The 24,151-nt window shown below is 39.0% G+C and overlaps 1 protein-coding gene across 2 annotated transcripts in view; it reads right to left on the reverse strand.

Annotated features, from left to right (window-relative positions):
* Positions 1 to 24,151, reverse strand: part of pard3ab (par-3 family cell polarity regulator alpha, b) — a 228,054-nt gene that overhangs the window by 106,834 nt on the left and 97,069 nt on the right. For both annotated transcript variants that reach the window (XM_049478959.1, XM_049478958.1), the window contains exons 7-12: positions 21,587 to 21,670; positions 17,815 to 17,940; positions 14,071 to 14,447; positions 8,678 to 8,817; positions 4,106 to 4,234; positions 3,977 to 4,012 (exon numbers count right to left, since the gene is read on the reverse strand). In XM_049478959.1, the coding sequence (XP_049334916.1) occupies positions 3,977 to 4,012; positions 4,106 to 4,234; positions 8,678 to 8,817; positions 14,071 to 14,447; positions 17,815 to 17,940; positions 21,587 to 21,670 (892 nt within the window). The remainder of the gene's footprint in view (positions 1 to 3,976; positions 4,013 to 4,105; positions 4,235 to 8,677; positions 8,818 to 14,070; positions 14,448 to 17,814; positions 17,941 to 21,586; positions 21,671 to 24,151) is intronic.

The following is a 24,151-nucleotide window of genomic DNA, read 5'->3' on the forward strand; positions in this document are numbered from 1 at the left end:
GAGAAAGAGCGAGCGAGAGAGAGAAAGAGCGAGTGAGAGAGCGAGAGAGAAAAGAGAGCAAAAGAGAGAGAAAAATAGCAAAAGAGAGAGAAAGAGCGAGAGAGAAAGAGCGAGTGAGAAAGAGCGAGAGAGAAAGAGCGAGAGAGAGAGCGAGAGAGAAAAGAGAGCAAAAGAGCGAGAAGAATAGCAAGAGAGAGAAAGAGTGAGCGAGAGAGAAAAGAGAGCAAAAGAGCGAGAAGAATAGCAAGAGAGAGAGAGCGAGCGAGAGAGAATATCACAGGTGTCAGTTGTAGAGCAGTCATTAAGCAAATTGCTTTAAAAGCAGACTGTACAACAAAGTACACAACAATACAGTGTGTGTGTGTGTGTGTGTGTGTGTGTGTGTGTGTGTGTGTGTGTGTGTGTTTCACCACGTCTCCCTCGGCACTGAAGTGTGTGCATTTTGTGTTTGTCTCATGTTGTTCAGTCTTACTCCGCTGCTGCTGTTGATCTTATCAGCTTTAAAAAGTTAATGCATAGAGAGAGAGAGAGTGTGTGTGTGTGTGTGTGTGTGTGTGTGTCGCGTTATCAAAGTCTCTGTGCAACTGAGAGCTCTACACACGATTACACCATTCTACAGAGAGGATTACACAGCCTGATAATATCTCTCTACTAATACAACAGAGAGAGAGAGAGAGAGAGAAACAATAACGATAGGAAGGGGAACAGCATAAAACAAAGAGAGAGAGAGAGCAAAAGAGTGATGAACACAATCCAAACATTTAGCAAAACTCACTTAAACAAATATAACATTTCCGCAGGAAATAATAATTCTATAGGGGAGTATTTTTGGCAGTGTGGGCAGTGTGCCAAGTCCTGCTGGAAAATGAAATCTGCATCTGCATAAAAGTTGTCAGCAGAGGTTCAGCATGAAGAGCTGTAAGATTTTGTGGGAAAACAAAACTGCACTGACTTTAGACTTGATAATAAAACACAGTGGATCAACACCAGCAGATGATCAGCATGTCTCTCCAAACCATCACTGATCATCAGTGAATTTTACATCTCATTTGTAAATCAAGGATCAGAGTCTGGAGGAAGAGTGGAGAGACACACAGTTCAAGCTGCTTGAGGTCTAGTGTGAAGTTTCTACAATCAGTGTTTGCAGAAATTTAAAGGTGTGTTTGGGGTCATTATTCTGTTGTAGGATGAAACTGGCCCCAATCAGGGGCTGTCCACAGGGTACGGCACAGCGTTGCAAAATCTTGTGGTAGCCTTCTTTCTTTAAGATCCCTTCCACTCTGTATAATTCTCTTATTTTACCATCCCCAGACCATCACGCTGCCTCCACCATGCTTTACAGATGGCATTAAGCATTGGTCATGCATCTTTTCAATAGTCCTGCTCCTCACAAATATTCTTCTGTTTGTTTCAAAGACCATGAACTTGGAATCATCTGTCCACAACACCTTCTTCCAATCTTCCAGTGTCCAATGTCTTTTCTCTTTGGCCCATCGCAGTCTTTTCTTTTGATTGGCCAGTTTAAGCTATGGCTTTTCTTGCCAATTCTGCCATGAAGTCCAGCATCCTGAAGTCGCGTCTTAACCGTTGTTGCTAATGCTGGTGTTTGACTGGTTCCATTTAGTGCAGCTGTCAGTTTGAAAGCCTGTGAGGTGTCTTTCTCTCAAGCTGCACACTCTTGCACAGTTGTGCATCGGGGCCTCCCACTCCTTTTTCTGTCCTTGTTAGAGCCTTGTTAGAGTTTGTGTCACTCTTCGAAGGGAGCAGTTAACAGCATGGTAGGATATTTTCAGTTTCTTGGCAATTGAGTAGCATCTCGCATTGAGTAGCCTGGACAATGGACTGACAGGTCTATAAAAAAAGTTTTTTTTTTTTTTTTTACTTTTTGGCCATTTTGAGCCTGTAAGCAAGCCAAAAACTGCTGATACTAAACTAAACTAGAATGTTGTGCTCCCTTTTATGCTCACTTATTAATTAATTATCACCCAATTAGCCCAATAACATCCTTAAATTAGATAATAATAGGAATATATGCAAAATAAGCCTCTTTACAAAGACAGACATTTTTATTCTTTAAAAATCATCTGATACACTTAAATTAATAGTGAAAAACTGACAATATTGTTTGTGAATTGCATGAAAATGTGTTTTTCTTCGAAAAGAGGGAAATTTGCAAGTGATCCTAAACTTTTGAGCCGTTGCGTATATAGGGTATAGGTTAGTATAGGTTAGACTACATGAAGATACAGGGGAAAAAAATGTGTGAGACAAACAGGAGAACGAAAGCGAGCAAGAAACACTATGAGAGACAGACAGACAGACAGACAGACAGAGAAAGATTTTGAGAAAGACCATCATGAGTGCTTGATGGAATCTGAAGTTCCGTTTACGGAAAGAACACGAGCTTACGGGAACCCAACCAACCCACCATGCCATCACCGCTGCAACACACCCACAGCCCTCTCTTCCTGGCAGCAAAGCCACTGATCTCTGCTATTAGCATTTAGCGCTAATCTAGCATTAAAAAATTATGGAGGATAATGGGCAAGACTGACAGACCTCAATAACACCCATTATCCACTATAACAGAGCCTGCGCCAGCCCCGCTCCTCTGGGAGCCGCCCACAATTCTACATTTCTGCTGCACCAGGTAGTCAGAGTTCTTTCTCTGCTTGAATCAGGTTAGCTGGGAGCTGGGAGAGGGGGATTAAAGAGGGAGCATCAGGGGGTCTTCCACTGACTGGACAGCCACAACCACTTAATTGTCATACTGGCCTTGAAATATAGACATTAAAGAAGAACATAAAGAAAATATTAAGCTTCTAAATGTGCAGTGACTGTATTATTGAGAGAAAACTCTGCCAATGTTTGGCTGTAAATGGCTAAAAAAACAATTAATGCAAAAAACATAATATTTGGAAAATAATTAAAAACATCAATATGTCACAATATAACCTTTTTTTAAATAAATGTCATAATTAATGTTTTTTTTTTTTATTATTAAGATTTACAATATTCCAAAATAATTTATTTACTATTACCTTATTTTTCAGACTATAAGGCGCACTATCAATAAACTACTATTTTCTGGTCTATTTTCATACATAAGACACACCAGATTTTAAGCGACACTAGTAAGGATGCTACATCGAAGTGAGCAAGGGTGTCGCCATGTTTCCCTTCTAATAGGGAGGCTGGGAATGCACCTAAATAAACAAAACTGTAAAGTCAAACGAGTGCTGGATGTTAATCTACACAGATTTTTCTCCTGAAAACTGTTTATTTGGGTGAGTAAAGCGCTTCTGTTTATTTACAGTAAGATTATATTTCCAATATTTTGTCTAAGGATGAGTTTTCAGTGAAGCTTCTCCAGCACTAAGGCTGGGTGCAGCAGCATTAGCGTTAGCCACTAACCGCAGTGCTAGGAGGATGTAAATGCTGCCAGATAGCGCCACACTGAGGAACCCTGATAGAGTCAGTTAGTGGTTCGTCCCACGTAGCTTGTTTAAACACAGCAAACATGCAGACTACAGTCCTATATACTCGCCTGCACTGCAGTTAGTGGCTAATGCTAATGCTGCTGCACAAAGCCTCAGTGCTGGAAAAACTTCACTGAAACTCCTGTATAACTCTGTACTTCAGCAGAGTGTATTTACTGCTCCTTAATACCTGACTGATAAAATTTATATATAAGACGCACTGAAGATTTTTGGCAAAATTAAAGTTTTTTAAGTGCGCCTTATAGTCCGAAAGATACAGTATATTAATGTTTCACTGTTTCAATGTTTATCACATGGTATGTTATATACATTGACAAAATCCTTTTAAAAAAAAAAAAAAAACATTATATCTCCCTTTTTTTATTTATTTATTTTTCTTTTTTTTTTTTACTGTTTTTTTTTTTTTATTATGTCAACTGGTTCTTTACAATTTCATATCATGAATGGACCAAAATAAATATATTTATGTTCCTTACCAAGTCTCTTGTGTTCTGCACTGTAGAGTCCATATTCTAAGAAAAGAACACAAGAAGAAAGGGTTATAACACACACACACACACACACACAACTCAACCCACACAACCTACACAACCTACACAACCTACCAGTTCTCTAGGCAGAAAAGTCTCCTCCTGTCTCAGAATTAACAGATTGACGGCTCCACCCATAGGCGTGGCTCTCAGCAGGGACACCACCTCTTCCTGACCATGCCCATTTAGGTCCACTCCATTAACCTAGACCAATCAGAGAGAATACATTACAGACAACATTACTCAAAAGATAAAGAGCAGAGTGAACCTCTATTGTCTGCAGTCGCTTGAAAAATGACTGGGTCAGAAAAAGCACACGTGTCTACATCAACCGGTGAATTAGTATTCATGGCCCCGCCCACCTTGGCTCAGGACCGCCCACAGACAGAGCTAAAGCCAGACTCAAGTAGAGCAGACAGTCTCTCATTAGCTAAAGAGCTTACAGCTCTGTTGTTTACACCAGCTAGTAGGGCTGGACCCGAATATTCGGGTATTCGGATATTCGTTCGTTGAGTAGGTATTCGGTTTTTAATTTTGGTATTCGGATATTCGTTTTTTTTCTCCTTTCCAGAGTTCCACCTCACTCTAACCACTTCTGTTCTCGCGGGTCCCGTCAGAATATCTTGCGCGCGGGACAGAACTGAACTGTTATTGGCTGGAGCGGGAGTTTAATCCAGACGATGCGGGAGCAAATTAATAAATAGTTAAGAAAACTGTAATAATTGTAAAAAAAAAAAAAAACCTAAAGAAAACTCTCAACGCGCAGGATGGACCGACACACACGCACACACCGATGGTGTTTGGACTGGGGTAAGGAACGGGACCGCACTGTTCAGCGCTGCTGTTTTAATAAATATATAAGTAAATTTGAAGCATTAAATGTAGTTTATTTAATTTATATTAGGAACGTGGGGCGGGAGCGGCAGAAATGTGTATGTGGTGGGCGGGCGCGGGATTAAAAGAAGCATTTTTTTTGCGGAGCGGTAACGAGACAGAAACGCGGGAGCGTGGAAGAGTGGGTTTAAAAATCAGTCTCGCGCAGACCTCTATTATACATGATAAAAAAAAATGCAGGCTCTTCGAAACTGATTTATATAATAAAACGTAAGGGGTAATGTGGCAACAGTAGGGGCTAAATCGGTTACAAAAGCCTGGCCTACAAAAATGATGTCTGAACGAATTTCCTCTTATCTAATATAATTTAAAATGGTTTAAAAATATAAAATAATTTCTAAGCAAACGAAATATTTAATATTGAGCTTATAGCCCAAGTGCAAAAATACAAAATCAGTAATACGGCTATGCCCTGCAACAATCCTTAAACCGAAATAGACCAAGTACAATAACGTCATTAACAATGACTTTCCTCTACTCTAATATAATTTAACATGGTTTAAAATATAAAATAATTTCTAAACAAACGAAATATTTAATATTGAGCTTATAGCCCAAGTGCAAAAATACAAAATCAGTAATATGCCCTGCACAATCCTTTAACCGAAATAGACCAACAGTTTACAGTTTACAATGACTGTCCTCTAATATAATTAACAATGTTTAAGAATATAAAATACTTCCTGAACAAACGTTTTTTTTTTTTTTTTTTTTTTTTAAGCAAATAGCCTAAGTGTGAAAACACAAACAGCAATTTACTGGGCTGGCTTGCGCAGCGGAGAAACCGTGCAGCAGCAGCCTCCTAGCCTGCTTACGCAGCCGATAAGCCGCGGTGTGGGGCAGCAGAAATTCCGGGATGAAAACACAAAGAAATCTGGGCTAAAAACACAGAAAAAATATGGGATGAAAACACAAAAATCCGGGATAAAAACACCAAAAATCCGGGGTGAATATGTCTCGTCGGTCAGAGCAAATTGAACATTTTTCAGTGGATTAAAGGGGCCGTGATTTGCTTTTTTTTTTTTTTTTTTTTTTTTTTACCTCTTTTTTTAAAAACGAATATTCGAATATTCGCTTCGAATCAGTGCCGAATATCCGGAGCTCAAAAAACGCTATTCGGGCCAGCCCTACCAGCTAGTTAACGTTAGTCTATAGGTGTCTATAGGTATCTATAGGTTTAAATTGGATCTCCGGTTGATTAACTTGGGTAACTTTGCCTGTGAGTCATGCCCGAGTTCACTGCAGGTTTTGGTGCATGAGGATAAAAGATAAGTACAGCGAGAATGCTACTTTAATGAAAGCGGGCTTAAGCTTACAAACATAACGCTATTTTGGTCTCATTCATCCACAAAATTTTCTTCCAATGGCCAATTGATATAAGTGATGCAAAGTGATACAAGTGATCTGTAATACACCACATTAGGCACTAATAGTCAAATTTATATGTAATGCCATCTAGTGGCTGTTTTTGGTAGCAGCAGTGTGCACTATTAAACCAGCAATGTGCAACATAACAAAATAAATAATCAAAAATACAGGAACAGTCATGTACAAAATAATAGAACAACTAGACCCTTAACAAACTGAACTCTAGATAAGTCTACTATAACAGTTAAACATGAAAAATAAGACTCGGTCCCTGAGAATGACAAGTTTTTTTCTTTAATAAAGATATATTATTGACTTTATCTGAGAGAAAGATGCTCCTTAAGGCACCAAAACTATTAACATATTTAAGGCTAGACAAAACAGCTGTTATTTTTATATTTTCAAGTTTTTCTTTAAGAAGATGAGAATGTCCACATTCTCTGGAGAAAGGGCTGCTCAACGTCCGTGGCGTCGGCTACAGTGTGCTGCGCCATTTGCGTAGTGTTCTGGCTTCTCCATATGATCTTTATCAAACCGCAGCTATTGAGAGCTGTGGCTTGCCATGCACACCGGTGTCGTTCAGTGTTTTCTAAAGGGAGAAATCATGAACATTAACTTTAGCCAATATGAGAGAGGCCTTCAGTTGCTTAGAAGTTACCCTGTGGTTCTTTGTGACCTTGCAGACTATTACACTGCTTGCTCTTATTGATCAGTCACTCTTGCGGAGGGTTGAGTCCAAACTCTTTAGAGATGGTTTGGTAACCTTTCCCAGCTTTATTAGCATCAATAACTCTTTTTCTGTGGTCCTCAGAAATCTTCTTTGTTCATGCCAATAATAAACAAAATGATAATACAAACTGTGGGAACACAACAGCTGAATTCTACAATGAAATATATCACCAATGTGGTCTGATTCAGACTAGGACGCTCACTTTAAAGATTGGTTTCGAAGTGCTAATAAAACTAGAGTTCTCTAGAAATGACAACGAACTCAGGTAACTTTGCCCGTGAGTCATGCTCGAGTTCACTGCGGCGCCGCGGCAACAGTAGAAGTTAGTAGAATGAGTTAAAGGTATTAGTGCATGAGGATAAAAGATAAGTACAGCGAGAATGCTACCTTAATGAACGTGGGCTTAACTGATACCCTGGTGAGAGCTAATCTGAGGCTTATTTTTAGCTGCAGACCTCCTCGCCACTCCTCCAGGAGCTGGATCTGAATGGCAGCGAGTCGGAGCGCGATTAGCCTATACAGTTTCTCTACTTTAACACTTAGCGGGAGGTCCAAACACATTACACGTCTGAAAGCTGCACAAAAGCAGGCGTGCCAAATTCCGAGATATTCTGAGCTGGGCTACGGCACAGCATGCTTCAGAAAAAGAAAGAAAAAGAAAGAGGAAAAAACTCCAGCAACTAAATACCAGACTATTCTTTTACTTCACAAAAAGCAGCGTAACGTTCAAAGTATGCAGATAAACCTGTTATTAAAAGACAAAAAGTACTTTTTTTTAGATTGTATTAACAGGTATAGTCTACAGGGGTTCAGAATTTTAGTTTTGTAATGTTAATTTCCTGCAGAGGTATTAAGTCTAGTTCTGGACTGCATGGTAGAATCGAGAAATCATTTAAATAGATCCTGACTGAAAAAATGAAGCAGATAAAATATCTCAAAAATAAACACATTATTATACCCTGATCTGAAGAAATAAAATCAAAAACAGATGAGAAAAAGTCATTGATCATCTATCAGCCTGGAAAAAAGTTATAAAGTCATTTCTGAAGTTTTAAGTGATATTCTAATGATAAACATACCTCAGCAGTGCAATTCATACATTCTAATCATACATTTATCTCAGCAGTGTTTTTTCTAAATCATACATCTACCTCAGTAGTGAGAATCGAGAAATCATTTAAATAGAACCTGACTGACAACATGAAGCAGACAAAAGATCTCAAAAAGTAACACATTATTATACCCTGATCTGAAGAAATAAAATCAAAAACAGATGAGAAAACAAAGTCATTGATCATCTATCAGCCTGGAAAAAAAGTTACAAAGTAATTTCTAAAGCTTTGAGACTCCAGAGAACCACAGTGAGAGCTATTATTCACTAATGGAGAAAAGATGCAACACTGGTGGACGTTCCCTGACAGAAATTACTCCAAAAGGGCATGGACAACTCATCCAGGAGGTCATAAAACAACCCAGAACAACATTTAAAGAACTGCAGGTCTCACTCACCTCAGTTAAGGTCAGTGTTAATGATTAATTGAATCAAAAGTGGTCTTACATTTACCAAAAAACACCCTGATGATCCCCAGAACTATGGGGACTTCTGTTTGTTCTCTCTTTTACATTTAAAACAACATTTAAAAAAAGTTCAGAACCTCCAGCAGTCTGTCTCCAGCCTTCAGTCGCCCATCCTTAATGGCCGCCCCTCTTGGTAGGATGTTCTTCACATAGATGGGGGCGGAGCCTCCCAGGGGGACATCTCTGGATGTGATGCTGAAGCCAAGACCTTCTGGACCTACAAATGACAAAAAAAAAAACATCAGATAAATTATACAGGTGTGGACCTTCCCAATCTGTTTTCCTGAAATAACACGTCATAATCAATTTACATACTGCTGAGCCATGACCATCCCATAATGATAAGTTATGAGGCATTCTCATTCTCACACTGTTTCCCAAATCCCAATAGTGATTGAGAATAAGCCTTTTGTTTTCTGGCAGAAAGCGTATCTCAATTAAAAGGCTGAATATCGAAAAAAATTTTCATAGCCTTCATTTAACTTGCCAAACATTTACCTCAGCAGTGCACCTTTTGTCAGAAATTTACCTCAGCAGTGCTTCTTTAATCATACATTTTCCTTAGCAGTGCACTTTTTGTCAGAATTTAGCTATTCTGAAGTATAATAGAAGCACTATTCTTGTTATAGAGTTACTACAGAAATGCCATTTTAATCATACATGTACCACAGAAGTGCCATTCCAATCATACATTTACCTCAGCATTGCAATTCTAATTATAAATTATAAATTCCAATTATAATTATAAATCTACCTCAGCAGTGATATTCTAATGATAAATGTACCTCAGCAGTGCAATTCTAAACATACATTTATCTCAGCAGTGTTTTTCTAAATCATACACTTACCCCAGCAATGCAATCCTAATTAAAATGTACATCAGCAATGGTTTTCCAATTATAAATTTACCTCAACAGCGCTGCTCTAATCATACATTTACCTCAGTAGTGATATTCTAATCATGAATTTACCTCGGCAGTGCTATTCTAGCCAAACATTTACCTCAGCAATGTTTTTTTCTAATCATACGTTTACCCCAGCAGTGCTATTCTAATTACACATTTACCCAAAGCCCTACAATTCTAATCATACATTTACTTCAGCAATGCTATTCTAATCATGGATTTACCTCAGCAGTGCAATTCTAATCATACATTCGCCTCAGCAATGGTTTTCTAATCACCAATTTACCTTAGCAGTGCTACTCTAAATGGTCTCCATGGGAGAATTCAAGATAAAAACACTGCTGACCAAAAACAACACATTGACCCGTCTCACATTTACCTACAAACATCCTGATGATCCCCAAAACTTTAGAGACTTTTGTTTATCTACTCTAATCATGCATGTACCTCAGCAGTGCTATTCTAATCGTAATGATATTATAACATGCCAATGTTAAAGAAAACACTGCCCTTGTCATTAATAAATGATTTGCTTTTCTATTGTGTTGTTTTTGCCATTGTCAGCTAAATAATTTTAGTTGCCAAATATTCAGTGCATCCCTAATACACTGTTTTACTCAATTCCTTCCAAGTATGAATTCCTTCAGGAGGGATCCAAATATAAAAATAGACAGAAATGATGAAACATTTCTATTGCATTAAATATGATACTAAAATCAAGTCTGACATCTGGGGAATAGTGTGTGTGTGTGTGTGTGTGTGTCTGGCTGAGGTAATCTCACACCTGTTCTCCAGGTAGGGAGCAGTCAGAGCCCGATTAATAGCAGGAGCCAAAACACAGAGGACACACTGTCATATCAGCTCAGCTGGCACCACTCTGAAGTGTGTGTGTGTGTGTGTGTGTGAGTGATAGATGTGCATATATGTGATAAATGTGTGCATGTGAGCATTCATATTCCGTTTTTATGTGTGTATGTCTTTGGAGCATGCATGCATATGTGTGTGTGTGTGTGTGTGTGTCTTCACTTCAGGGACTACACTGAAACACACTGATGAGATCAGACAGCCATATGGAGCAACTATCTTTCTGTTACACACCTCACACTCGACACACCACCACCTCAAAACACGCGCCATGGTAACACACACCGCTGCTTAGCAAACCCGCCGTGCCCCCTGTGCCCGCTGTGCCACCTGTCTGCTCGGAGGTGCCAAGCTTCATGCCAACAGCTGTCAATCAATTCACACCCCACCCCCTCACTCACAGTAGGGTGGATATTGCACAGACACACACAGACGCACTGATACGCATGAACACACACACACACACACGCGAAGCCATCAAAAAAGTGACGGTGCAGTTGTGTGACTGTGCATAAAAACCAATATGGGTAATTTACTGATTTACTGCACCATTAGTTTACATGACATTATTCCATTACCTCAATGCAGCAACACTTATTAATGTTAACCTGGTGTTAATGCAATCCTGCATGGTTGATATGGTATGTCAGGTGGTAGCTATGAAGCTAATGAATAAGTGCTGCTGTGATACAAGTAGGACTGCAACAATTAATAACTAACAATTAATGAAGGTGATGCTAAGTGGTTGCAATGTGACCATTAAGTGGATACTAGTGTGGCAAGGTGGTTGCTATGGTATCCCAGGTGGCTGCTATGGTGTTGCAAGTAAGGAACAGGGGTGTCGCCATGTTTTCCTAAAGCTAAGTTGAGCAAACAAAAATGTAATTCTTAAAAATTATAATTCTGTTTATTTGTGTGAGTAAAGTGCTTCTGTTTATTTACAGTAAGCTTAGATGTCCAGATTTCCACTAAGGCTGGGTGCAGCAGCATTATCATTAGCGCTGGTAAATGCCGCCCAACAGCGCTACACTGAGGAACCCTGAGTGTTCTGGTAAGCCAGAGTGATATTAGCCAGCGGTTCGTCCCACGTAGCTGTTTTTAATACATTAAACGCACAGACTACAGGCAGATATATTCACCTATATATTTACCTCTAAACAGTGAAAAAGCTAGCGCTTAGCATGGTTAACAGCTATTGCTAATGTTTCTCCAGCAGTGCTAGCCAGGGTTAGAAGCAGGCTACAGTCTAATAATACTCACCTCTGAGCGATGAAAGAGCTAGCACTTAGCGGCTAATACTAACACTGCTCCAGTTTCAGTGCTGGAGAACTAAACTGAAACTCCTGTATAACTGTATAACTACAATTAAGGAGCATAAGGCGCATTAGATTATAAAGTGAACTGACAATTTTTGGGGAAAATTAAAGAATTTTAAGTGTGCCTTATATTGCACAAAATATGGTAATTGAGAGATCAGTTACAAAACTTTAATTAATAATGTCCTAATAATTAGTTAGATATTAAATTATTAAAAATTATGTTGTAAGTACTGTTAATTAATGTATTGTTATTGTAAAGGGTTATGTTATATATTAATATAATATATATATTATAATATCATTTTAGTGGTGTAAAGAGGCAAAACTAGAAAAGCTCTCATTGTCCAAAAACAAACAGAGAAGAATGTGTGTCATTTCTGTTAATAAAACAGTGTTTTTGGTTGTAATTTCATATTATATGTTATATATTTACTGCAGAAGAACTCTGAACCTCTGTAAGTAAGATTAAAGCAGTGTAGTAGAGTGAAATGCAGCACACACCCCGTCAGCGCTTGAGGAAAAGGCATGACGGCGAGCGGGGCTGCTATCTGTCTCCCAGCAGACCAGCTGACATTTCACTCAATCTTTCTTCCAAAACAGCGACTTAAAACGCCCGAGAATCCAACGAGCCACGGGGGATCACAGCACCCTGACATTTCCACACCATCAACAATACTCTAACCTTTAGCGGCATCCAGAGAGTCTAAGAAATCATACACTCACTCCGTCAGAAACTGCGACCTTTACCTCCACGTTTCAACCATTTCACTCAGACTTCTAAAGGATTCAGCGTTTCACCACACATCACTGTCTCACGCCCTCCACACTCTACACTCCACACTCACACCACAGCGGCTCAGGGAGGGAGGGACTCTCTCGCACCTTCTCACCGATTTCTGTTCATCTGTTTTTCAGCGCTTTAAAAAAGACTGTGGTTAGTTTGTACCTTTAATGCGGTTCAATTGAGCAGGTGTAAAAACAGTAATCACACTCGGGTGTTCTCTGTCCAGTCCCAAACGAACTCTAGAGTGATTCACTTGTGGTGAGAACGTGATCCAGTCTCGATCCAACCCAGCTATCAAATATACTTTTATCCTTTTATTTGAGCTAATCTGATATATTAGTCTGATAACACTAATTACCACAGCTATGAACAAACACAGTCTCTGCTGCTCCATGCTGTTTACACACGTGGTCTGTGCTACATTCACTGCTCGCAGCCACACGACTCACAACATCAGTCCCTGACCTAACAAATGCATTTCTGGAATAATGGTAAACAAAAAAAACATAAACACACTCCTAAACCTAGTGGAAAGGCTTTCCGAGAAGAGTTAAGGAGTTGATCCAATCCAGTTATTACATATACTCTGCATGTTTGAGCTAAATGACTGTTCAGGTGCAGTTTAACCTGATTTATTACCCAGACAATTACTATAGCTATTAACTAATATTGCCTCTGCTGCTGGTTAACTGATTGGCCCCAAAAAAGAAGCAAAATACAGGCATAAAAACACCTTTATTGTGCTGCTATTGTGGTATAGTGAGCAACACTGCCACCTTCTCAGTGGTAGACTATGGATTGATTTCCCAGTCAGTCAACACACAATGTAAATGTTAAAAAAAATAATAATAATAATTTAATTAAGTAAATTCACACTGAGATTTCAACCAAGACTTTAATTTGTTTCTGGGGCCAGGTGTATGTCTGTTGTCCCACCCCAAAACCTAAACAGACATTCTGCTACATTTGTGTTATCAGGGTTTTTAGCCTAAGGCAAATATAATATATAAAAAATATAATCTATATCTATATGAATAAAATTGATTGAGGTTACATCCATATATTGTATGATAAGTACAATATAATTATAGTGTCTGGCCAAGCATTTTAAAGAGACACTAAACCCCATAATTTTAGCTGACTACACCCTCAGCTCAAATTTGAAAAATGCAAAAAAATGGGAGGGGTAGTTTGGGAGACGCACTGGGTGATGTATGGGTTTAGAGGCAGGACAGGAGAAAGAGCTGATTGGCTGAGCTGGAGCAGCAGCAGTGTGCCTCTCTCGAATAGAGGGGAGAAGCAGATGGTTGGACGTCAGCAGAGGACGGGAGTATTACCAAAGTACGCAAACACATCATCCACACCTATAGCACAGTTGAGCCTGAGAAGGCGCTGCTCTTAAAAGGTTATTTTTGTTTAAGGTAGGAAATGCTTCTTTTTTTTTCATTTAAGCAGAACTGGTATGTTTCATTAATTAAAAAAAAAACACATTTTAGATATTAATGATTCAAATATGGTTTAGTGTTTAGAGGTTCTTTAAAGTGTGGTGGGTATACAAATATTTATGGATTTATGGGTTGGTATAATTCGACTCGTACCTTTCTTCAGCTGGATCCCGAGTCTCCGCCCGAACCGCTTACTGAAACCCGGCGTGGGGGTGGAGCTTACAGACCGCTGAGGGGAGGAGATCTGACCTAAGGGGGGTTTGCCCATGGGGCCGGCGGGATGGTGTATAGGATCATTCCGTGGGTTGGGCCTGGGCTGTGGAATCCTCTGGGAGGCGGAGTCGAGAGCAGGGGTGCTGATTGGCTCGGCGGTGAGAGAGTTGGGGCTGAGGCGGCCGGGGTTGGTGTGGTTGAAGGCGGGGTTTTGATCGTTGTGGGAGATTTGCTCATATTCCGCTCTCCTCGCTGACGGAACCACGTGGAAGAGTATCAGAGGAGAACGCATCGCCTGCCGGAACATGTTCTGAGCTCTGAGAGAAAAATAACAAAATATAAGAATTTATACTTAATAAAGAGACAAAGGAGAAAATTAGTAATGAAAATGTAAAAGTTCCCTTTTTTCTGCTAAAAAATACTTTTTCCTGTTGTTTGTGAAATACAGTAGGTCTCTCTGAGTTGTATGTGACGCTGCATATGAAACTGTTCCTCAACATTCATTGCCTGCAGTAGCTAACAAAAGTTCAGAAAAAAATTTCAGAAAAACGAGCGTCTACGTCAACCTGTGAATTGGCTCAGGATGCCTACAGACAGAGCTCATCAGCGTCTCATCAGATAGGAACTAACAGCTCTAGGAACAGCATGGCAGCTCGTTCCTGTATTATTTGTGCGAATAACACATCAGTGTTTATATACTTTATCTATATTCCCAGTAATTCAGAGCTAAGGAACTAATGTTTAGAATTTGTCTATGGAACACCATGAGCAAAGTACAATTGAAATAGGTAGATATATTTTTATAACAGTTCTTTTTACACTAGTTAAAAGTAAAAATCCACCCTGGTGTAAATTTTTACTTTCTGCTACCTTGACTACCCATCTGTGTGTAGGTACAGTTGTGGTCAAAAGTTTACATACACTTGTAAAAAAACATAATGTTATGCCTGTCTTGAGTTTTCAATAAGTTCTACAACTCTTATTTTTCTGTGATAGAGTGATCGGAACACATACATGTTTGTCACAAAAAACAGTCATAAAATTTGGTTCTTTCATAAATTTATTATGGGTCTGCTGAAAATGTCACCAAATCTGCTGGGTCAAAAATATACATACAGCAACATTAGTATTTGGTTACATGTCCCTTGGCCATTTTCACGGCAACTAGGCGCTTTTGGTAGCCATCCACAAGCTCCTGGCAAGCTTCAGGTCGAATGTTTGACCACTCTTCTTGACAGAATTGGTGCAGTTCAGCTAAATGTGATGGTTTTCTTGCATGAACCCGTTTCTTTAGCACTGTCCACATGTTCTCAATGGGGTTTAAGTCAGGACTTTGGGAAGGCCATTCTAAAACCTTAATTCTAGCCTGGTTTAGCCATTCCTTTACCACTTTTGATGTGTGTTTTGGGTCATTGTCTTGTTGGAACACCCAACTGCGCCCAAGACCCAACCTTCGGGCTGATGGTTTTAAGTTTTCCTGCAGAATTTGGAGGTAATCCTCCTTCTTCATTATCCCATTTACTTTCTGCAAAGAACCAGTTCCACTGGCAGCAAAACATCCCCAGAGCATAATACTACCACCACCATGCTTGACAGTAGGCATGGTGTTCCTGGGATTAAAGGCCTCACCTTTTCTCCTCCAAACATATTGCTGGGTGTTGTGGCCAAACAGCTCAATTTTTGTTTCGTCTGACCAGAGAACTTTCCTCCAGAAGGTTTTATCTTTGTCCATGTGATCAGCAGCAAACTTCAGCCGAGTCTTAAGGTGCCTTTTCTGGAGCAAGGGCTTCTTTCTTGCACGGCAGCCTCTCAGTCCATGGCGATGTAAAACACGCTTGACTGTGGAGACTGACACCTGTGTTCCATCAGCTTCCAAATCCTTGCAGACCTGCTTCTTGGTGATTCTTGGTTGACTCTTGACCATCCTGACCAATCTCCTCTCGGCAGCATGTGATAGCTTGCGTTTTCTTCCTGATCGTGGCAGTGACACAACTGTTCCATGCACTTTATACTTGCGTATAATTGTCTGCACAGTTGCTCTTGGGACCTGTAGCTGCTTTGAAATGGCTCCAAGTGACTTCCCTGACTTGTTCAAGTCAATAATTCGCTTTTTCAGATCCACACTGAGTTCCTTTGACTTTCCCATTGTAGCTTTTGTAGCTGAGTCTAATCACTGGGTCAAATGAGCCCTATTTAAATGGGCTCATGAGAAGTCAACAGCTGTAGTCAATCAGAATCACTTACAAGAAGTGAAGAGGCCATGACATGAAGCTAATTTGATTGACACAACTCGCTACATCACCAAAATTGACAAATTTTGTTGCTGTATGTATATTTTTGACCCAGCAGATTTGGTGACATTTTCAGCAGACCCATAATAAATTTATGAAAGAACCAAATTTTATGACTGTTTTTTGTGACAAACATGTATGTGTTCCGATCACTCTATCACAGAAAAATAAGAGTTGTAGAACTTATTGAAAACTCAAGACAGCCATAACATTATGTTTTTTTACAAGTGTATGTAAACTTTTGACCACAACTGTAACTGTAGGTTTAAAAAGGATCTCCGGTGGATTTTGCGTTTTACAGAGACTCTAACACTAGGTCAGTGGCTGAACTGCATTTAGCAGGGCATTACACATGTTGTAAAGTAATATATGACATTGCAAAGACTGTTATTAGTGTAAAATTGTCTTTATTTTAAAATGTTTATTTGTTTGTCTTACTGTCTCCTGGTGCCGCAGTGCTGTTAGCCAATCAGAGGCGATATATGTTTGCATGTATGAATATTCATGAGCAGGAGCCGAAATCCTATCTTTTTTCCCCCGTACACTCCTCCACTGGACTAAAACTGCTTTATATAAGATCAATGGAGCACTTTTTTTCCCCCACAAAAAACAGCTCACATGGCATTCCTTTATACTAGACACCACAACTAGACATTTTTTAAATTTATTCAAAAATGATGGAATGAGACATTTAAAGTTCAAAAGGTAGATTACCTTATATTTAGGCTGTAATATGGATTAAATCTCTAATCTAAAGCTCACATATCTCTCTCTTAAAGGTCTCATTCCATCATTTTTTTTCATTAAACTCTTACCTCAGACTTGGTGATTGAGTGTTTGGGAGGTTTCACCATGTCGAAGCCCCAGAGTCCGCTCTATATCATAAAATATAACTTAAACGGCACCCGCTTTGACCGGTGTTCTGTCGAGTTGAGCTGCATTGTCAAATTGTGCTTCCCTAGTGTATATTTAGGGTGTCGGTAAAACGCGGAGATCCGATATAAACCTATGGTTACTACACAAGATGGCTAACTCTAACTAGCTCTGTAAACAGAAGCTGTAAACAGAACTGTTAGCTCCTCCTTAGCTATAGTTCCTAATGCTGTAGCCTGGGTTCAGCCCCGTCTGTGGGCAGTCCTGAGCCGAGGTGGGCCAGGTCATGAAGTCACTGGCTGACGTCGACACCCTAACGTATCTCTGATCAACTCGTATTTCTGAGGATTTTCTTTTACGTTCTACTTCAGACAGTGAAGGGTGAAGAACAGTTTCATGTGTAGCATCATCTACAACTCAGTGAGACCTACAGTATTTCACAAAGAAGAAGAAAAAGTGGATTTTAGTGGAATGAGACCTTTAAAGGGTTATAGGGGTTATGGGGGCAGTGGAGTCTTACTGTTCGAAGCGGACGTTGCACAGATCACCGTTGTTGATGCGAATGATGCAGTCATTCTCCTGAAACAGAGCATGCTGCTGTGCCTTCCCTCCACGCTCCAACCTCTTCACCAACAGACCCAGCGTCCTGAAACACACACACGCACACTTTCAGTTTCATTTCATGGACAAACAAAAAAAAGGCTCCAAAATTACTTTTTCAATTTTATTTTTTTCATGGACTTCCACACGAAGTCAGACTAACATTACAGTCCAATCAGAATCGGCACTTACTACAGTTTTTTTCCCTCCTTTTTCTGTTGAACTGATGAATTTGATGGAATTTATAGATGAAAAGATAACACAGAACATTCTAAACTAATGCATGTCTAACGCATTAGACAGATACACTGGTTTGTTGCACAATGTTTTTAAACTGCATTTTTTTGTAAGTATGTTCTTGTCATAGACATCATAGACATACAGCTATCTTCTTGCACACTCTGTATTTTTTAAACTGCCATCTATGTACAGGCAATATGTATATGTATACAGCTCTGGGGAAAAAAATAAGAGGCGACTTTAAAACGACCAGTTGGATTTTGATTTTACCAAAAAGAAAAGCTCTGGAATATAATCAAGAGGAAGATGGATGATCACAAGCCATCAAACCAAACTGAACTGCTTGAATTTTTGCACTAGAAGTAAAGGCATAAAGTTATCCAAAAGCAGTGTGTAAGACTGGTGGAGGAGAAAATGCCAAGATGCATAAAAAAATTATGAATAAAACCCAGGGTTATTGCACCAAATATTGATTTCTGAAACTCTTTATGAATGTGAACTTTTCTTTACATTATTTTACAATTACAATATTTTTTATTTAGAATTTAGAATTAAGGGGATAAAAATATCCAAATCAATCTAGCCCTGTGTGAAAAAGTCTTTGCCCCCTAAACTTGATAATTCGTTCAAATTCGTTCTACTCTTCTTTACAGAATTGTTTTAATTCAGACACATTGGAGGATTTCCAGGATAAACATCCTGTTTAAGATCATCCACATTATCTTAATCACACTTTAACTAGACCCTCCAAAACCTTTATTTAGTTTTTATAACCCATTCAGAGGTGAACTTATTCAGAGGTTTGTGTGTTTTGGGTCATTGTCCTGCTGCAGAACCCAAGTACACCTGAGCTTGAGGTCATGAACTGATGGACGGATTTTCTCCTTCAGGATTGTCTGACAAACAGCAGAATTCCTGCTTCCATCTATTACAGCAAATTATCCAGCAGCCCCAGACCATCACACACACTACCACCACCATGTGGGGGGCAAATACTTTCCCACACCACTGTAGGATTGAGCTTTTTTTTATATTCGATTATGTTGACTAACAGGCTAAAATATCTCCAAACAAACTAACAGTTAAATGTAACTAGTTTACTAAGTAATTGTTAATGCCCTTATTAAAACCATCACTTGGAACTGTCATTATGATGATTACAATAAAATGATCTGAGATCCGCAGCTTCTCAGAGTTCCGGACTTCATTCCCATCAATCTCCATAAGCCCAGCCTGAGCCCCCGGCAGCCCGGGCCATAAACCATCTCCTGAACGCAGTAATAACCTCCCAGAGACTGAAGTGAATGAAAGTGTAAGTACAGCAGGGCTATAAAACACCCCCGTCATTAACCCATCTACTGCAGGAATACATTTCTACATCTCTTTAGAACTTTTATCATCTTATAGTCTTACAGTACAGCCCCCTCTCGCTGAACAACGGGAGGAAATGAGAACTCTACACATATATAAAAAAGCTTTCAGCGAGATGACTTTAGCCAGCGCTAACTCGCCCGCTCTTTAAACACACAGTCAGCTCCGCTCTGCTTCACTGGACCCGGCTGTTTAGTTTATAACGCAGCTCATTTGAATGCAATTTAATCTACAGCACTGAGAGTAAATAGTCCCGCACGGCCATAAATACACTGAAACTAACATAAAGAAAGGGTCAAAACTGCCTCACAACTGCTGATATTTAGAGGAAAAGTAGCTTTTTATGCTTGGTTAAACCATCACAGTCCTAAAATTATTCTTTAAATATAGTCTAAGTATTAAAGATGATAAACATAATATAAAATAAGCTTTTGCTTAATTATACACTAAATTTCAAAGCTGAAATGTTCTAAGTAGACAAAACTATAATTCTGGATGTTAATCTGCACAGATTTCTCTCCGGAAAACTGTTTATTTGGGTGAGTAAAGCTCTTTTGATTATCTACATTAAACTTAGATTTCCACTAAGGCTGAGTGCAGCATTAGAATTAGCATTAGTCGCTAACTGCTAGCACTAGCCATGGTTTGCGCTAGTAAATGCCACCCAACAGTGCTACACTGAGGACCCCTGAGTGTGCTTGTAAGACAGGGTGATTGTTTTTACACGGTAAACACGCAGACTGCAGCTAGCGCTTAGCACAGTTAGCAGGTAATGCTAATGCTGCTCCAGCAGTGCTAGCCGTGGTTAACAGCAGGATACAGGCTGATATTATTCACCTCTGAACGGCAAAGGTGCTAGCGCTTAGCACGGTTATCAGCTAATGCTAATGTTGCTCCAGCAGTCTTAGCCTGGGTTAGCAACAGGGTACAGGCTCATATACTCGCCTCTGAACGGCGAAAGAGCTAGCGCAATTAGAAACTCCTGTATAACTCTGTACTTCAGCAGAGTGTTTACTGCTCTTTAATACCTGAGCAACGGATTATAAGGCGCACTGACGTTTTTTTTTTAAAGTTAAGTTAATTTAAGTGCATCTTATATAGAAATGATAGAAATATGGTAAATTAAACGTACACTAACAGACTAAATTCCATTAAATACCATATTTAATAGGGTAGTCAAATTTAAATAAATAAATAAACAAAGCTGACTAATTGCCTTCCTTGGTGCCCTTTTACTTGCCACTACACTTTCCGTTTAAAGACGTTTTTTAGTTTTTTTTCTACCAGCTTTGTGCAGGTAGACTGAGATTTTTGCTCATTCTTCTTTACAAAACAGCTCAAGCTCAGCCAGGTTGGATGGAGAGCATCTGTGAACAGAAATTTTCATGTCTCTCCACAGAAGCACAATGTGATTTAAGACTGGATCATTCTAACACATTAATATTCTTTAATTTATAACATTCCACTGTAGCTCTGGCTGTATATTTAGGGTTATTGTCTTGCTGGAAGGCACTAGAATCTCTTTCCCAGTCTCAAGACTTTTTTTTAGCCTCCAATAGGCTCAATCTGTGAGTTTGGGTGGACGGCCATGTCTTGGCAGGATTGTAGTTGTAGAATTCAGAAACAGACATGGACAGAGTGATGCACACTAGGGCTGTCCCATATCGAATCGAACACGATAATATCGCCAACGTTTTTCAATATCGTGTGCGATATAATACCCTGAAATATGGTGCCATATCACCCACCCCTAATTATCACATCAGGGTACTACTTTTTTACAGGGTACTTTACTTACTTTTTTAATGTTTTTTAGCAAAAGAAAAAAATCCCACTGTTCTCTTTTCAACATTATATATCTACTAGAGACAGATTATATTTGTCCAGTATCATTTATTTTAATTTAATCCTGGATATATAGAGATATTTGGAGTGAATTATTATTAGAATTATGATATTCTAATAAATTATTTTTTTTTTAATTCAGTATTAAAATACCATGAAATATTATGATATTATTTTAGAGCCATATCGCTCACCCCTAATACACACACACACACACAAACACACAGAGCAATTACCTTCGGTCACGGCCACTGAAAGGCACGACATGAATACCCAGCGGCCCTCCATCGTTAGACACCTCCACCAGCTTCACTATATCACTGAGAGAGAGAGAAACACAGACAACATTCAGAAAAACAACTACTAATGCACTCTCTAATGAGCCCAAACATTAAGACCACTCTCAGCCTCACACAAGCACATAGTCTAACCTCATAAATAAGAAAAGGGGAGAATGATTTGAGATGAAGTAGAAAGATGAGTCTAATGCAGTAAGGCTCCTGCTTTCAGCTAACAGAAGGTAATGGATCTAATTAGGCCTGTCAGGATTATTATATTATTGATTTATCAATACAATATGTGGACATGACCTTAACAATATTTGCTGACCTCAATTTTTGCCATTATATCTTTGTTAGCAAGCAGAGTTCATAAACATGAACATAAAAGGATAAGACTTTACAATAAGGGGACATTACAGGAACACTAGGGGACATTTTCTCAATCAGTTTGTTGATCAACGTGTTTAATTAGAGAGTAAATGAAGGTTATCTCAGCCGCCCTTGTGATCTGTAGAGGTAAAATTATGCTTGTAAATACTAGGGACACGCCCCAAGCTGCTTGAGCTCTAGTGTGAAGTTTCCACTATCAGTGATGGTTTGGAGAGACATGCTGATCATCTGCTGGTGTTGATCCACTGTGTTTTATTATCAAGTCTAAAGTCAGTGCAGTTTTGTTTTCCCACAAAATCTTACAGCACTTCATGCTTCCCTCTGCTGACAACTTTTATAGAGATGCAGATTTCATTTTCCAGCAGGATTTGGCACACTGCCCACACTGTAACCAAAAGTACCAATTGGTCTTATATAATATTCAAATTTTCTGAGACACTGATTTTTAGGTTTTCATTGGCTGTAAGCCGTAATCAAAAACAATAAAAAAAATAAACGCTTAAAATAGATCACTCTGTGTTTAATACATAAGTTTCACATTTTCAACTGAATTACTGAAATAAAGTAACTTTTTAATGATATTCTGATTTTTTGAGATGCACTAGTAATTATCACAATTGTTTTAACTAATGTCTCAATGTACTATTATTTACAAAATAGCATCTTAAGCATTAAAGTATAGTAATGTTTATTAAAGTCTTAACAAATGTTAATTAATGATTGGATGAGACATTATTGAATCATTTAACAATGTGTATTACTATAAGCACTGTTAATTGGGACCTATACTAACCTTAATTAGTAAGGCAGGTGGTCTTAATGTTTTGGCTTACAAGAGTAAATCAAATAGCAATACCATAAAAAAACATAGAAAAACCATTACAAACAAATATAACACACAAAAACAGCATGCAAAATGCAAAAACTCAACCAACCAATCACAGCACAGCAAGACAAAGAGGTTAAATGGAAATCCTCAACATGGCAATATGTCTCACAGTTCTATAAGCCCATGTTGCATAGCCCCATAAACCCATATAGCCATGTTCCCATGTTTCATAGACCCATATACCCAAAGACCCAAGTCCCTTAGATCTATGTCTAACAGTTCTATAAACCCATGTTCCATAGTCTCATAATCCCATATAGCCATGTTCCCATGTCTCACAGACCCATATAACCAAAGACCCATGTCCTTTATATCTATGTCTCATAGGCCCATGTTCCATAATCACATGTCCTTTAGTCTCATATCCCATAGACCCATGTTTCATAGTCTCGTCCTTAAATCCTGTAATCCCATAGACCCATGTTCTTACAGTCTCATGTCCCTTAAATCTATGCCCCATACTCCCATAAACCCACATTCCTAGATCTAATAGACCCACAATCCCATGTGCCTTGGATCTGACTCATAGCCCCATATACCCATGTCCTATAGTCCCATAAACTCACAGATCCCTGTTCCTATGCCTCAGACCCACAGTCCCATGTCACTTAGATCTAACTCATAATCCCATTACATTTATTACCATTAACCCACTTTTCCTTGGTCATAGACCCACAATCCCATGTCTCTTATAATAGTCCCATAGGCCTGTGTTCTATAGTCCCACATCTCATAGTCTTACAGACCCATGTCCCATAATACAATGTTCACAAATTCAAACAATCCATTCAGTTTGGATATAAAGTTTTCTATGGGCTTTTTAATGCAGACCTACACTGCTGTACACCACCATACCATAGCTTTACATTCATGCTATTGAACAACCTAACTTTAAAGATTTTTAAAACGCTTTTATTGGCACATTTGAGAAGAAATAATTTAGAAAAGACTGCTGGTGCTTTCAAATGACACATTTGCAGAGTTTCAGTATTCTTAATTACTTTATTAATTCTATGGTGATGATGAATATACTGATATACTGAATATACTCATACAGTATGATCAGCATGGGTACGTTCAGATTTGATTTGATCTGATAACAGGTAGTGACGAGGATTCTTTCAATCACAGTTACAGAGAGAGTCAGAGGAAAGCAGCAGCAGCAGCAGCAGCAGTCTCTCTCTTTTATAGAGAGGGGAAGTTGTTTTCCTTTAGAAACTGCATCCTAACATGAACGAAAA

Source organism: Astyanax mexicanus, chromosome 4 (assembly GCF_023375975.1).
Source record: "Astyanax mexicanus isolate ESR-SI-001 chromosome 4, AstMex3_surface, whole genome shotgun sequence".
In the NCBI taxonomy this organism is placed as follows: Eukaryota; Metazoa; Chordata; class Actinopteri; order Characiformes; family Acestrorhamphidae; genus Astyanax; species Astyanax mexicanus.